At 44.2% G+C, this 17,213-nt stretch overlaps 1 protein-coding gene across 9 annotated transcripts in view; it reads left to right on the forward strand.

Moving 5' to 3' along the window:
• The window catches only part of NCOA7 (nuclear receptor coactivator 7), a 104,200-nt gene that overhangs the window by 78,254 nt on the left and 8,733 nt on the right, over positions 1 to 17,213 (forward strand). For 7 of the 9 annotated variants that reach the window (XM_036413817.2, XM_036413819.2, XM_045573359.1 and 4 more), the window contains 2 exons: positions 12,161 to 12,308; positions 16,469 to 16,594. In XM_036413817.2, coding sequence (XP_036269710.1) covers positions 12,161 to 12,308; positions 16,469 to 16,594 — 274 coding nt within the window. Of the gene's footprint in view, positions 1 to 12,160; positions 12,309 to 14,725; positions 15,141 to 16,468; positions 16,595 to 17,213 lie in introns of those variants that run through there. The other 2 variants (XM_036413822.2, XR_006740101.1) reach the window with 2 other exon arrangements.

Consider the following 17,213-nt stretch of genomic DNA (forward strand, 5'->3'; position numbering starts at 1 on the left):
AGTGTGTTTCAGGGATCATGGGCAGAGGAAGTGACTGCTATTGGATGGGTGACACCCCATGTATGCTCATTAATTGAATGGGGAGTGATCTACTCCGAATTGTATGGAAACACAGAGCTTGGCTAAAATGTCCTTTTTCTAACAGCAGATGTTTTAACTTAGTTGAAAGGCTGGTTCTAGCCTGGGCTCATTATTAGAATGAACTTCTATGTGCCTTATAGCAGTTATCTGGCCAAAATGTTGTTCTCTGGACAAAATGTTGTTCTCTGGAGCTATCGATAGTATCACAAGATCCAGTTACCTTATTTTACATGACTTTTTTTTTTTTTTAATAGAAGTAATTTCTTTTTCTTTTTCTTTTTTTTAAGAATAAAAGTTATTTATTTTTAAAAATATATATTTTATTGATTTTATTTTATTTTATTTTTTTACAGAGAGGAAGGGAGAGAGATAGTTAAAAACTTCAATTAGCTGCCTCCTGCACACCCCCTACTGGGGATGTGCCCGCAACCAAGGTACATGCCCTTGACCGAAATTGAACCTGGGACCTTTCAGTTCACAGGCCGATGCTCTATCCACTGAGCCAAACTGGTTTCGGCTTACATGACTCTTATGAACACAGCACCATGTACCTTAACTGCAGCTTCTTATTCATTAGTTCTTCCACTTAAAATCTGTTTTGTACCTTATGGCCGCAAAAATCTTATAGAAAGGTATTTTGATCTTGTCATAGTTGCCACAAAAAAATATCTTCAGGCTTCAAGATTAAAGTTTAAACCCCTCGTTTGCTCTTACAGCCCTTTGCACACTGGCCTACATTTCTAGCCTTCTCTTGATTTTCCTGAATCTGCAGTTTTTCTGAGGTTGGTCACTTTACGAGTTTTACCAAACAAGTCTAGGGCTTGGTAGACTGGCACGTTTTTTCAAATATTATTTCCTAAACCCCAGTGGTTCTTCTCTCTTCTCTACCAGTGTAGATCCTTGTTTCCCAAAACAGTACACTCTACAATGATCTCTCCCTACACTGGCAATTACAGTCCTCTCCCAACTTGTCTGGTGAGCAGCCCACAGGCACAGAGGCACTGAAGGGAGGCATCAAAGTCTGGCCCTTTCCCCTCTCACAGTCACAATCGATCTCAGTTTCTAAATTCTGAAATGTGTGGACTCACACCTTTGGAGAAACCTGTTCTGTTTCACAAATATGAAAATGTATGGAGTTAACAAAGAACCCATGGCTTAAATCAATGGATGACAAATGTAGCTTTGTAATAAAATCATATAGGAGCCTCTAAACATAGAGTCCTCAGGTCCTTCACACATCCTGCTGCTTTGGATGTGGGTGTAATTCTCAGTCATTCTCCATAATGTGATACACAAAGGGGCATTATTTTGTTCTTGTTTTACATGAACCCTCTGAGCATTTGACATCATTGACCATCCCCCAATTGATATCTTCTTTCCTTCTAACATCCCTTCCCTGTCTTTTCTTCCTGTTTCCTCATTAAACGTTACCCTTTAAATGGCCCTCTCTCTTTCTCAACATACACAGTTGCTTGCAACTAATTAATTCTTTCTTTTTTAAAAAATATATATATTTTATTGTTTTTTTACAGAGAGGAAAGGAGAGGGATAGAGAGTTAGAAACACTGATGAGAGAGAAACATCAATCAGCTGCCTTCTGCACTCTCCCGACTGGAATATGTTCGAAACCAACGTACATGTCTTTGACCGTAATCAAACCTGGGACCTTTCAGTCTATCCACTGAGTCAAACCGGTCATGGCTAATTCTTTCTTCTATGCCCATTATTTAAAGCTATCTTAGAACTCTGTACTGTGTTCCAAATACATATATACCTAGTAGTCTTCAATTTGGGGATCATCCACGGATGGAACACACACAAGACAGATCATGCCCCAAATTGGTTTTCTAATTCCCATCTCTGTCCCTGCCACTGGCCCTAGAACTCCTGCCTCATGTATTCTCCGTCATGGTAACTGGTACCACCAGCCATTCAGTCCCTGGGGCCAGACTGTGAGCATGAGCATGCTTCGCAGTCATCTCCCCACATCGGTCATTCACCTCATCCAGCTGATATTATTCAGTTAACATCTCTAGATCTCTTGTTCCCATGTTGGCCCTTCCTTCGATAACTAGCTGTGTATCGACATTAAGAAATGTGAATCAGACTTATTGATGTTTGCTTGGAATGCCTGACTCCCCTCTTTTCCCACCTCACTTAATGGCACATGTTCAAATGTCTCCTCTAAGAAACTTTCCCAGTCTGGGTTAGATGTCCCTCTATTGTACCACCTCTCTCACAGCACTTACTACGCTCTTTTACACTGTGGACTTCTTGTGGCTTTTTCCCACTGGACCTTAACCTTCTGAGGGCAGGAACCAAGTCCTAGGACATCCTGGAAACAGAATAGGGTCTACTGAGTAATATGTTCTTAAATGTTAGTTGGATGGATGCATGAATAAATTAGCCTGTAGTCCAAATAGATAAAGATGTTTAAGTAACTTAGCCTTATACTTAAAATAATGCGTAGGCTTTATATAATATTTAGAAAAATACAGGGAAGCAAAAGGGAAATTAAAAGCTCATACTTTTGTTACTCAAAGCTAACTATATTTTTATTTTTGTAGCCTCTTGGCCTTTTTCTGTGCATGGATTAATACAATAACTAAGCTGTTTTTAAATTTTCTTTTAGTTAAGAGTGTCTTTCTCTGACATTCTATCTGCATGCATTTAATGAGCATGTATTACTTTTGTAATGGGAAGTAAAAAAAGAAAATTGATTGTCCCGTGAAACTCACTTTACAATCGGCAGATAAGTGAATCTTAAGGACCCTCATAAAGACTAAGAAAAATGCTCTTAAGAATATTATTCTTGCTGAAACCAGTTTGACTCAGCAGTAGACTGTCGGTCTGCGGACTGAAAGGTCCCAGGTTCGATTTGGTCAAGGGCATGTACATTGGTTGCGGGCACATCCCCGTTGGGGGGTGTGCAAGAGGCAGCTGGTCGATGTTTCTCTCTCATCGACGTTTCTAGCTCTCTATCTCCCTTCCTCTCTGTTAAAAATTAATAAAATATATATTTTTTAAAAGAATATTATCCTTAGAGGAAAAAAAAATGAATTAAAGGAATCACAAAGTGGTCTAGTTTCCTAGTATGAAAAATTTAACAATAGTTAATTATAAATTTTCTGATCAAAAGTCACCTGACTTTTAATGGGATCAGGGCTCAGTTGAAATCTTTGATGACTGTCATTGCTGAGAAGATCATAGTGTTTAATAGTCTTTAAAACAGTATACTTTTTAGTCCAGCTGGTGTGGCTAATTAGTTGAGCATCAACATATGAACCAGGCAGTCATGGTTTGATTCCCAGTTGGGGCACATGCCTGGATTGCGGGCTCCATCCCCAGTAGGCAGCATGCAGGAAGAGGCTGATTAATGATTCTCTCTCATCGTTGATGTTTCTCTTTCTCTCCCACTCCCTTTCTCTCTGAAATAAATGAAAATATATTTAAAAAACAGAAACAAAAAAAACAAACCAGTATACTTTCTGGAACAACAAAGGCCTAATTAGCCAAACTGTATTTGAATACAGTTTACCTCAGAATACAAACTGTATTCTGAAAAACTATTTTAAAATGTCACACACGTTATGTCTTGCTATAATTTTATAATGATATTGTAAGGCATGTCACTAAGCAAAAAGAAAAAAAGAAAAGAAAAGAAAAAGGCCTTCAAAGCAACCCCTAAAGGAATTATCTTTCTGTCCTTGAATTTAACATAACTCTCAAGCTTTGAAAAACTACTGAACAAATATGAAGTATAGGCTTATTAGTCGCTCATGTAAATATCCACACTTCCTTTTTAAATACTTTAAAACATTTCGACACGATACTGCTTTCTTTCATGCTTTTCCTGGTCATTTTACATTTTCCCCATCAACTTAAAGTTCTAGAAAGTCATCGTTATCTTCCAGGGGGTCCTCACTAGGCAGCCACTCTTCCGTAGCTTCACTCACCGCTTTGGCAGGTGCCCGGAGTTAATCAGTGACTCTGTGGCTGGAGGGACCTCAGCTCATGAAAAAAAAAAAAAAAAAAATCTCCCTTTATAAGTGAGCTCCTCACTGTGGTGGCTGTGCCTTCCGCTGGAGGAGTGAGCGCCAGCGCTGTGGAGGGTAGCTTGTCAACCTTTCCTGGTACAGGACCACTCATCCCGGCCCATGGGTGCTGCACACAGCGTTTGGGAGTAAGTATGCAGAAACAGTACTTTCTGAAAGCCTGGATGCCTGCAGGAGCCAGGCAAGGACTGGAGGGAGGGAAGCTCCGAGGCCAGTGTTCACTACGGGCTCTGGAGAACAGCTGCCGAGAACCACTGAGCTAGCCCCAGCCGATGGTTACTAGGTGGGAAGGTGCGTGGTGTTGCTAGGTCTTCCCATCATTAAAAAAAAAAAAAAAAATCTAAAATATGAATTATGTGTCAAATCTCCCCAATTTTTAAGGAGTATTCAGTCCAAAAAGAATGCATCTGCTGCTGAGTCCAAGCTATGGGCTACCAGCCAAAGGCCGTCTGGTGTCGATGTTAAATAAAAAAGTTTAGTTTTTACTTATTTTTGAGTGAGCCCTTTTATAACTGTAACTGGTGCTTGTGTTCAGTGATTCTCAAAGAACTTTCCTGTTATTTTGGTGAACCGGACGAAGAAGCCTATTTAGTTAGCTCTGTGTAAATAAAGCTTTCTTTTATAGGCACACTGAGCCCCTTTAAGAGTGGAAATTATAGCTGGGCATCGGTACCAACCATTGGTTTCATTTGGAGTTGCGGAGTATTGCATTCAGAAGGAAAGGGACCTTTTTCATAAGAGGATCTCGGGTCAGGCCATGGAGGTGGGTTTTAAAAGCTGGTAGTTTTCTGGTAACAGCCTCAGTAGTGAAGAGTGCTTTGCCCTGTTGGGCTTCTGTGTCTGAGCTCAGAATGGAGCCTGAGGAGGCTTTGGACTGGAGTGCACGGAACTACCTTTAATGTGTAATCAACAAAGCAAGTGACGGTGGGGCTGCACACATCTGTATGCCAGCGCTTACCAGGTTGTATTCTTTCTTCTTCCCTTGTTTCATTATTTCTCATTCTCTGTGCCAGAAAATTCCGTGGCCATGGTGTATTTTGAAGGTGGTTCTTTTTTTCTTTTTTTTTAATGTAATAGCTGATGGATTGATTAGTGGTTCCTGCTCGTACTTTCTACATCAGGTAGGTGGCTTGGAGGTTATCTTTTGCTCTGGGTAGATAGCCGCAATTGTATTCTTACCAATCCAGTGACTTTTGATAAAACTTGATAAAACAAGCATTGCTTTCTGAGTCATTTTGGTCAAGTTTGTCGGTTCGTATGGTAGCAAGTTTTAGATCATCTCACACAGGAAGGGGCTTTCTAAAGGATCTGTGTGAAAATAGAATGAACTTCTTATCCATTTGATGCTTCAGACGCCTACATATGTTTTCTCATCTTCATTTCAGAAGCTCAGAGAGATGAACTGTTAGTTACTGCAGGAGCAGACGGAGGAATGGCGGGAGGGTAGTGTTAACTAACTGCTCAAAGGAACAGCTGCTGAGAGCCCTGCGCTACCTCCAGCCAAATGACTCCAGGCCCTCCAGCTAGTAGCAAGTGGAACCGAGTTGGGAATTCAGGTCTTTAACTTAGAAATGTGTACTTTAAAAAACAAAACAAAACAAACCAAAAACTTTACCTAACAGCTAGAATTTTTTAAAAAAAAAAAAAAAGGTAAAAAGCAACAGTAAATTAAATACTACCATAATTGGTAGTCTTGTTTGATAAGATAGTCATTATACCGAAAGCCTATACACCTGAAGTATGAACAGTAGAGTGATGTTTTGTTCCAAGCATCAACTCAGATTTTTTTTTTAACCAGGTTTTATAACCCACAACCCTACAGCTTTGTTATTGACCTGCTTTTCTTTACTAGTGAAACCAGACCAGTGGGACTTGCCATAAAGGAAGTGGTGAAGCAGGTTGAGACCATGAGCTGATCTGCGGTTGAGGCCAGGTTCACCTCTCACATAACTAACACACTGTGTGGCCTTGGGCAAGTTAACCTGTGTCAGCACCTGTGTCTCCCTCTATGGCATAGGAGCGGCCATTGGCATGGCCCCGCGTGGGGTTACTGGGGAGGAATGCCCTTGCCAGGCACTGAATGAAGTCAGTTGCTGCTGCTATGACCTCTCCCACATCGGCAGGGCTTTGCTGCCTTCCAAGAACCTTGCTTGCATTTCTTTTTTCAGAGATGGCAGCTTCATCCAGTAAACAGAGATCTGTAACTTGAATTAAGAGTTTCTCTTGGGCTGAAACCGGTTTGGCTCAGTGGATAGAGTGTCGGCCTGCAGACTGAAAGGTCCCGGGTTTGATTCCGGTCAAGGGCATGTACCTGGGTTGTGGGCACATCCCCAGTAGGAGGTGTGCAAGAGGCAGCTGATCGATGATTCTCTCTCATCGATGTTTCTAACTCTCTATCCCTCTCCTTTCCTCTCTGTAAAAAAATCAATAAATAAAATATATTTTTTTTAAAAAGAGTTTCTCTTGGGGTGAATCCTGAGATGGGCCTGTGTTGATGATAAAGACCTTTGAGTTTAGGAAGAAATCAGATTCAGCCCAAATTTATAATCTGATGGAAAATGTGCACAGAGAAAGCCTGAGTGCCAGGTATCGCTAGTACTGGTAACTGTCGCTAGGTGGGTTTGAACGGATTCTGTGCCTTTTCCGCCATGTCCCCTGCATGCCTGCGCTCTGGCCCTGATCCCCTCCTGGCTGGGTCACTGTGGTAGCCTTCTCAGCAAAGCCTGTGTTTCTAGTCAGTCTTATCGAACCCTGACCTTCCCTGAGTGGCTCCACTGCAGTCTTTCTAAACCACAGATCTGGCCAGGCCTCCTCCCTGCTGGGGCTCTGGCTGCCTCTCCTCAGTGCTGCTCAGGCTCCGGGCATTCACACTCTCCCTTCACAGATATCCCCGCATCTGCCCTGTCTGTACTGCTCTTCGCTCCACAGCTGTCTTTAAATTGACTGAAACTGTTCTCTAAAGGATTTAAATAGTTCTCTTTCTTCTCAGCCTTTTCCTGAGCAGTGATACCTGTGAAATCAGAAGTACAATATGCTCGTTGTATGTACTGCTGATACTCTTTAAAAAAAAAAAATATATATATATATATATATTATTGATTTTTTTACAGAGAGGAAGAGAGAGGGATAGAGAGTTAGAAACATCAATGAGAAAGAATCACACCCCCCACTGGGGATGTACCTGCAACCAAGGTACATGCCCTTGACTGGAATCGAACCTGGGACCTTTCAGTCCGCAGGCCGACGCTCTTATCCACTGAGCCAAACCGGTTTCGGCCTGTTGATACTCTTTAAATAAATATGTACCCATCTAAATATGTTCCTCTGTGTATCCTCTGAAGTCATTGGAGCCGCCACGGCCACATTTTGGGAAACAGTAGCCTCAGGGTAAGGTCCAAGCCTTTGGTCTCCTGCCAGGACTTTCTGTGACTCAGGGACCCAGCCCCTCTGGCTTTTTCTTTCTCATCTCCTGCCTCTCCATTAAGTAAAGAATAAATCTGGCCCTTTCATCCCTCCTGTTAGGAATTCCTCCCCTGCCTGAGGTGTTCTCTTCAACACAGTCAGCTCCGGTGCCCACTGGCTTCGGTCGGGTGTCGCTGGAATTGTGTAAGGAAGTTTCTTCATGCCCCTCAACCTGAGGACTGGACCTCCCATGTTTGCTGTCTGTCAGAAGTCGTCCTGCTGCAGTGCCGTCTCCTCTCCGCCACATCCAGGGTGACCTCCTCCGGCATCACCCTGCCGTAACATGCCATGTCTGTCTGCACATGCTCCCTGCGGTGGAATGCTGTTTCCCCTTCTTCCTGGAACTGACTTGTCCTCCGTCAACACCCAGCTTAACCATGACCCCTGGTTAAGGAACCTTACCCGCTCTAAGATGATTCTCCCCCAGGCTTAACCTTTGTCATCACTCTTCTTAAAAAAATAAAGAAAGAAAATCTAGCTGCTTTGGCTCAGTGGATAAAGTGTCAGCCTGCGGACTGAAGGGTCCCGGGTTCGATTCCCGACAAGGGCATACACCCAGGTTCTGGGCTCGATCCTCAGTAGGAGGTGTGCAGGAGGCAGTCAGTCAATGATCCTCTCTCATCATTGATGTTTCTCTCTCCCTCCCTCTCCCTTCCTCTCTGAAATCAATAAAAATCTATTAAAAAAGAAAGAAAGAAAGAAAGAGAGAAAGAAAGAAAAAGAAAAGAAGAGGAAGGAGAAAAAGAAGGAATGACAGAAAGGAAAGAAAAAAAGTAAGAAAAAATAAAAGAAAGCAGTTTGGGCACAGGGGCCAGAATGGATGTTGGAGCAAACATGTAATAGTATATGGCAGGAACCAGGAGTACGTTTGGGGATGGACACAGAGCAAAGCTCTCTGGCAGCACCAAGGAGTTTGCATGTATCATAAGCCTGCGGGGAGTCCTAAAGGATTGCACGTAGCTGGGCGAAGTGATCAGACTTGCATTTTGTAAAATCGCTTCCGCTTCTCTGCCATTTCTCCCTGGCCTCCTTCCAGGACCACTTCTGCCACTTCCTTCTCAAACATTAGCACTTGTCAGGGCCCAGTCCTTGACACACTCTCCTGCTCACGTGTTCTTACCACATCCACAGCTTAATGGCCAGTGGAGTGGCAATTACGGCTCCTGTCCTGGGCTCACAGGCTGGGAAATAAGCTCAGTGATACATGGAGACCACAGGATGAGCCGCTGAGTGAGCTTCGAAAAAGCCATCAACTGCTCAAGACAAACGATGCCCAAGACACTGTTCGGTTGGATAATAGGTCACTTGGAGAATCAGAGCTTCACTGAAGCAGTGAGGGAGGGAACAAGACTTAAAAATGTTTACCTCTTTTTAGACAGTATCTGAAGCAGATTTAACACAAAACTTGTACGAAAAGGTTAATAAAATCAGAATGGAAAAAATTCAGGATTGAAAAGAAGGTGGAAAATAGGCTAAGCCTATTATGAGAAGGGAGCTTTAGAGAGAAAAAAATTAGAGGCTTTTATATTTTTAGAATGAGGAAATACAAGCAGGTCTGTGGATTAAGATGAGGAGCTAAACGGGTGGAGAGGACCGAGAGGTGAGGTGGGAGACTCACCAGGGAGGGGCCCAAGGGGAGGGTTAAAGCTGGAGAGGAGTTCATTCTGAAGAGAAAGATCTATCGCTAAGAGGGATAGTGGAGGGGAGGGCGTCATGCGGATGGTATAATGGAGGGAACTGTGCCCTGAGAGGGAGGCGGATACAAGGTTGAAGGGGAGAGCTTGAGAAGGCAGAGGTCTGGAATAGCTGTGTGTGGAGTAGGCAAGGAAGAGAGCTGGAGGGAGGGTTTTCCTGCCCAAGGTTAGCAGCCTTTGATTTATAGTGGATTCCTGAAGCATGAATAAGCAAACCCAGCAGGCTCCATGGAAAGGGAGGATCCTGTGTTCCTCTCTCTGTGGCCAGGTGTTTGGAAGGGCAGGTGCTGTGGAAGGCGCAGTGGGGCGCCTCTAGGGGACAGCAGCGAGGGGCAGATGGAAAGATTGTCCTGGAAGTAGGTGCACCCAGGAGGGTCTAAGGGCTGGGAGAAGAGGAAGGACGGGGGTCGTGGTGAGAGGTCTTTCTGATAACAGTCTTGAGGGAAGGAGTGCGGGAGGGGGAGGCTGAGGGCCAGGAGGGGAATTTTCAGAACTTGAGGCCTGTTTTCAGAGGGGAGGCTGGAGTTCCGGGAACTCATCACCAGGAAAACCCAGTGAGCCAAAAAGAGCCATTCCAAGAATTAGGTTAGATGAACTTCAATAGCTTTCTACTCTAATCTGGAAAAGAAAAATAATGAAGTCATATCCTTTTCCTCTCCTCCCCAATTAATTAGTAAAAATAGCATAAACAAAGGATGGGGAATTGAGCAAACGTGGAGCTGGGGAGAGGGACATGGATTCTTCCCTTTGGTTTCCAGGGGCCTAAGAATTAAGAAATCAATTTGGTCCCAAATGATTTTCTCTTAATTTTCTCCTGTGGAACAGGCCTCAATAATTTCCCATTTCCCTGCTTTTCCATCAGACGCTTGGTATAAGGACCCTCTCTCTACATGAGACAACGAGGGAATGTTCTGAGCAAGGCTGTTATTGAGAGGGTGTGTCCGTGTCTTGAATGTCTGAGAAGAGACATGAACTTTCCCCCTTGGGGTGCCCCATTGCAGAACATACTTTTAAGGTTTCTCATCTCATATTACCTGGGGCCTCCAGGCCGGGATGACGGTTGGCTGTAAGGTAGAACCCACCAACTGAAAGAAGAGGACGGCTATCAGGGCTGCTGCCCTCCCTGCCACAGCCAGCGGAGAACAACCCCCATGAACGTGCCTGAGGTGAGGCGGCTGCCCCATGGTGCTCTCCCCAGGCACAGAGCACAGAGCTAGCTGTGCTGTGAGCCTGTTGTGTGAAGGCAAAGGAGGAGGAACAGGAAGTAGGCAGCCCTAAGGGCCGCCCAGGGCTTCTCACTGATAGTACTTATGCTTCATTAATAAAACCAATGCCAAAAAGTAGTTGCCCGTACTATGAAACGCCTGAATGGACAGGTACAGAAATGGACTTGTCCCCCTTGGAGTTCAGCATTCATAGAAGAAGAGCCATTTTGCTTAGATTGGCTGGGACATTTTCAGGGATGGGGAGTTTGGGCACATTATTAAACCTACTGAGCCTCAGTTTTTTCATCTTTATCTGGGCATATAGTAACACTTGCCTCTTAGAGTTATTGTGCAATGTAAGGTCCCTGAGTCAGGGAATCACATCTTTTCTTTTTAGGTAGCAGGTATATTTCATCAGCATTGATAAAAACTGTAAGGTTGCTTCTGTGTTTAATATTAAAAATCTTTATGGCCCAACTGGCGTGGCTCAGTGGTTGAGCTTTGACCTATGAATCAGGAGGTCACAGTTTGATTCCTGGTCAGGGCGCATGCCTGGGTTGAAGGCTTGGTCCCCAGTAGGGGGTGCGCTGGAGGCAGCTGATGGATGAGTCTTTTTCATCATTGATGTTTCTATCTCTCTCCCTCTCTTTTCCTCTCTGAAATCAGTAAAATATATATTTTTTAAAATGTTTATATCTCTGATATTTTGAGAATGCCTTTTCCCTCATTTCTAGAAACTTCCTCCTGTGGTAAGTCTAAGAAGCCCAGTGCTTACTCAGGGTAAAGGGCTGGCCCTGACTGCTGCAGGAGAGGCCACTCACTCCAGTGACAAACCTAGTAGCCCCAAGAGGAGAGGCTTGGGAGAAGCCCACTTACCTGGTCACCCCAGGTTCCTGCTCAGGTTGAGGTATTTCTTAAAACGGCAATTGCAAGCAAGAATGTTTTACACCAAAATTGACACCCCTCTCCCCCAGCGTGTGTGCATGCACACACACACACACACACACACACACATGCACTATTGTAGGTGCTGGGACTGAGAGCTCTCATTCTCTGCTTGGAAACCAGCCATCTTTCTATTGATTAAGCCTGGAGAGATGCTTCAGAACCTTCAGATGTTAAAGTGTATGTGAGAACAGAGAAATTGGAAGCCAACGACATCCCCATGTCCTTATAACTAGCTCTGTTTCTAATACTAAACAATACCTAGTTTATAACACTCTGTAGTTATTAAAGATGTTTCATTAAAATTATAATAGTGCTTCGCTCTACAAAAAGACCCATTAGAGTGTTTATCTTGGTTCCCTTCTTAAGCTTCAGATTAATTTTTTCCCCAGTGAATACAGGTGTATAATAAAAATGAAGACTCAGTGAGGAAAACATTGATATATTTCATTGTGTTTTTTAGTCCTTTGTCCCATCGCTTGATCTTTTCCTCAGATTGAAAGAGTTTCTCCACGTCTGTGGACTTCTGCTTTCATTTGTTGACTTATTTTCTGAGTTTGGAATGCACTAACAGAGAACCTTCACAGAGAGAAATTCCCCAGTTAGGAAGGTGGCCTTGCCAAGCAGGAACAAGATGGTTGTCCGTGCCAAAGTCCCTACCAGTGCCTGCCAGGAAGGTGGATTTGGTGTTAATTCCTATGATGAACATGTTTTCCAGGGTGGACCACTTGTACACATTCTTTGTTCAGTGGTCTCCTGACGTCTATGGCAAGGATGCCAAAGAGCAAGGCTTCGTGGTGGTGGAAAAGGAAGAACTGAACATGATTGACAACTTCTTCAGTGAGCCGACCACCAAGAGCTGGGAGGTGAGCACTCAAGTAGGAGCTAGACTGTCGTGGTCCTTAAACTGCAGGATTCAGTCAGAATGTTCTTGCGTCCAGATTTCAAGAGCTTCTTGGCTTAATAAGAAGTTAAATTCCGTCAAAACCGGTTTGGCTCAGTGGATGGAGCGTCAGCCTATGGACTGAAAGGTCCCGGGTTCGATTCTGGTCAAGGGGCATGTACCTTGGTTGCGAGCACATCCCGAGTGGGGGGGTGTGCAAGAGGCAGCTGATCAATGTTTCTAACTCTCTATCTCTCTCCCTTCCTCTCTGTAAAAAATCAATAAAATATATATATATTTTTTTAAAGAAGAAGTTAAGTTCCCTGTGCAGCTTTGAAGTTACAGTGGGATACAACCTTATTCCTGCTTGAAGCTAGTTATACAGAAAGATCCCATCACCACCACCACCACCACCACCGGGTCGTTTCACTCTTCCTTTAAAACTTTTCTGCTGTGTCCCTTTTACATACAGGTTGAAATTCAAGCTCCTTAATTTGGCTTGAAAAGCCCTTCATAGTTTTTTTGAGCACTTACCAAACCTTTTCCCTGTTAGGGGCACAGCGGGTAAAATCAGTAGAAGTTAGCATTAAGGAGTATAGATAAATCATTACATTATGACAAGGTAATTGCCATTGTACATGAAGTGCCAAGCTCTGCAGCAGGCTGTAGCCAGCCATCTGAAAGGAGCTGGAGAAGCATAGAAAGCTGCCCAGAAGAAGTGCTTGGAACTGAGATCAGAGGTGGGGATACAGGCAGATGTGGTGGGACTGGGGTATGGAACCTGGCCTGAACAGAGAGAAAAGTCTGTGCAGAGGAATGACCCCGGGGAGAAAGAAAGAGCATTTGGTGAGGTAACAGAAGTTCAGTGTGGCTGAGCATAGAGTGCAAAGCTGAGGGGACAGCAGGAAAGGAAGCTGGAGAAGTTAAGCAAGGGCCGATCACAAAGGATCCATGGGTCAGAGTTTGGTTATTTTTCTAAGGGCAGTAGGAAGGTATTGTGCTGTTTTGAGCCTGGAGAAGTATACCCAGATATGCATTTTGGAGAGCTCTCTGGCTGACAGACTGGAGATGCACAACCCTTGAGGCTTGAAGACCCAAATAAGAGATCAAGCAAGTGATCCCAAGCTTGGTCTGTACGCCCATGCTTAAAGCACCGAATGGTTTTCGGTTGCCTGTAGCAATCAATACCCACCTGGCCAAGCTTCCAAACCACCATTTGGCTTTTTTTTTTTTTTTTTAAACTGAATCCTAGACCCTCATCACTAGAGACATGAATTCATTAGGTCTAGGGGAGGAACATTGGAATCTGTGTTTTTAAAAGCTCCTGGATGATTTTGAAGAACAGCCAGTTTTTAGAAATACTATCCGATAAGTTCCTAGACCCTTTATGCCATCAAGATTCTTCTTTTCTTCATTTCTGCTCCCTCCCCAGCCTCCTCTCGACTTCCCTTGCTCTCTGTCCTCAAGCCATAGTGAACACAGGACACAGCTGTGTGCTCCTGCTATGCCTCTCACCTGGACATCTCCCCCTACCCCACCTCTGCTCTCAGAACTCTCTAGATGGCTCCAACCTCCTTGGAGCTGCTGTTAGCATTCGTATCACGAATGGAACGGCATTCATGTATTTGTAAATGTCTCTCTGCTGTCTCCTCACCCACTGGAGACTGTGCCTGACAAAGCACCTGGCACTTTGCCAGCAGGTACGAAGCCCTCAGCCCTAACTGTCACGAAGTGCCCGGTACTTACAGGAATGCCATCTCCCTGGCACAGAATCCTAGTGCTTCTGCCCCAGATGGTGCCTAGGCTCTTGCCCTGCTGATAAATTCTGTCGAACCTGGGACTGATCACGGGTACCTGCCAGGGTCCTCAGTAGAACCGACCCCAGGATGAGCTACGCAAGAGCACGCCCATCCCCTCAGCAGGACCCAAAGGCCGTTTGGGATCGGGAACGGGCCCAGAAAGACCGCTGAAAGCTGATCCAGGGTGTTCTGCATTTCTTTCCACGCCCCTGACCTCAGATCTGAGGAGGAGAGCAGGTCTCATCATGTTTCTTAGTCATTAAGATTAATATCGTAAAAAGTTTTGCCTTTTTAAAAATTACCTCACCGGCTGTTCTGGAAAACGGAATCTAACGTGGCATTCTCCCCAGCCTCACACAAAGCAGATGTTTTCCCATTCTTTTAAGCTGCTCACACTCGACACTCACGGAACTGAAGTGAAATGCCATTGTTCTAAGTACAGTGAACCCTCCTAGGGTGAAGGTTCCCTTTCATCCTTCCCTCGAGATTCAAGCTGATGTCAGGGAAATTACGCAAAGTCTAAAATGGAGGTTTAGCGTTAGAGAAAGTGCTGGGGAAAGCCTGGGAAGGCGGGGGTCAGGAAAGCTGGCTTAGCCGAAGGACGATGAGGAAAAACGCGCGTATGAGAAGAAAGAGAAAACAATGCGGTTTGTTGTGGCACCGTTAGGAAACCACCGTTTCAAAGGTGAAAGTGTCATTTTACAGCCTCCCAGCTCTGCCTGACAGGAAGTGTGTGTTTGTTCTCCGTCCTAATTTGGGTGTGTTCCTGTAGAAATGTTGAGCCCTCTCCTGAGGGAAACAGAAACCCAATCGTGCAGGAAACGAGATACTGCAAAAAGCAGTTGTAGCTCAGCGTGGTTGCAAGGAGCCCTGGCGTGGAGGCAGACGGAGGAAAAGCCTGCTCCTCCTTAGAAAGCTAGCAGGCGGTTCTCACCCTCGGGATGAGGGTCCGAAGATTGCCCTTGGACATTCAGATTTTCTATTGTGCCAGACCCAACCAAGAACCTTTCGTGAAGGTATGTTGGGGTCCCCGAGGGCTGACGAGGTGCCTGTGGATCCTCAGAGGTCTGCCACGCTGTGTGTGGAAATGCTTCCTTGATTCGAAAGGATTGCGCAGGCATTTCAACCCCAGCAGGTATTTTATTCGTCTTAAAGATGGGTAATAATGGTGTGGTTTGCCCCCCTCTTTGGAGTAAAAATGTTCACATTTGATTTTTGCTTTCCACAGCTCCATTTTGAAGCCATGTGAAATGTAGAGTTCACAAACACACACACACACACACACACACACACACACACACACACACATGCTTCGTTTCATGCATTGAAAATGCTGGGTCTGTGGTTCTTTGATTAGTGTTTCCTCTAAGAATTTCCCTTTGGGAAGATGGTAGCCTGTGTGAGCTAATTTTTTTACCTTTAAGTCTGGCTCAGGCAATGGCAGGTGCTTTGTACCCATGACCATGCATTTGGGAAATCAAGTAATGCATTATCTGACAACTTTTACTATATATAACTTAAATGTTTTTCTCTATAATGTAAAAGTTATTAATATTGGTACCCAGGAATTTTAGTGAATTAGTCACTTTATGTCTTTCATTTTAAAAATAAGTCAGTGATTTATCCAGACTTTAGGAGGGGCAAAAAAAAAATAAAAATAGATCTTAAGGTGAAATTGATTTTGGTAGTTCATAAGCATAGTTATAATGGAATAATGTTGTGTGCATCACCTTTCTCAGTTTTGAAGGAGAGACTACTTTTATAGCTCCTGAACTGCACAAAAAGAACCATAACCTAATTGTCAGTCAAACTAAACTTGTGTTTCTTTGGATTGTTGCTCTGGTAGCTGTTACCATTTGCCATTTCTATCGTGCACAATCTTAAGAGAAAACATTAGGAGTCTTCACTTTAAAAAAGTATCTTATCTTCCCAATATCCCTATTTATAGAAGACTTACTCATAGAATGATCTCTGATTGGTTTTAGATACAAGTCAAAGGATAATAATTAGGGGCATTTCAAGGGCATTAGTTGCTTGAGGAGTCACACATAATTCTTGCTCAAGGACTGAGCAATCGACAGCAATGATAAAAGGGAAAACGTGCCACTTTAATGTGTACATATTAAGTGTCTCCGCCGTACCATGTTAAATTCTGCATCTGCTCTGAAATTGAAAAATTAGCCATTCCCCAAAGTCCCAGTTCAATTTCTGTCCTGCTGCTAAAACTCCGCATGTTTCAGGATATTGCGTACCTGAGGTTGATGTTAGCTGGCTATGGTAAAGCAGACATCAGGGGTTTTTTGTGTGTGTGTGAGTTTTTTTTAACTTGTCTTCTGCCTTTCAGATCATCACTGTCGAGGAGGCGAAGCGCAGGAAGAGCACGTGCAGCTACTATGAAGACGATGATGAGACGGCCCTGCCGGTCCTGCAGCCCCACAGCGCGCTCCTGGAGAACATGCACGTCGAGCAGGTGGGCCTCCCCGGGGGCTTAGGATGGGGGGCTTCCGGCCTTAAGAAGCATTTCGCAACCCTAACCACGTTGCTTTCCTTCTGGGCGAAGGATGAGCCAGGTTTTAAAGGAAGACCAGCAGCTTCACCACAGCCAGTGTTCCCTTCTCTGCTTCCCCAAGGTTGTGGCAGCCTTCCCTGCTGCCTTCTCTGGAGTGTGTGGTCTTGGCCGGCCGCTACAGCCATCTCTCCAACGCGAACAAAATGCTATTTCTTGTTTTCAAAACAATTTTTAATTGATTTGAGATTGAGAGAGAAAGAGAGAGAGAGGACGGAGAGAGAAAAAGAGAGAGTGAGATATTGATTTGTTGTTTCACTTACGCATTTATTTGGTTGATTCTTCGTGTACCCGGATCAAGATCGAGCCCACAACTTTGGTGTAGTCGTGGGACAACACTCTAAACAGCTGAGCTACCCGGGCAGGCCTCAAACCAATATTTACAGTGTTCTAAATGAACACACCTAGCATCCAAATTTATCTCAGTGATGACTGCAGAGTTCCAGTGTTAGTTTTTTTAATTTATCAGGTCCATAAAGATCATTTAGCAAATACATTTCATTGGCTTTATGAAAACTACTTA

Source organism: Pipistrellus kuhlii, unplaced genomic scaffold, assembly GCF_014108245.1.
Source record: "Pipistrellus kuhlii isolate mPipKuh1 unplaced genomic scaffold, mPipKuh1.p scaffold_m20_p_5, whole genome shotgun sequence".
Classification (NCBI taxonomy): domain Eukaryota; kingdom Metazoa; phylum Chordata; class Mammalia; order Chiroptera; family Vespertilionidae; genus Pipistrellus; species Pipistrellus kuhlii.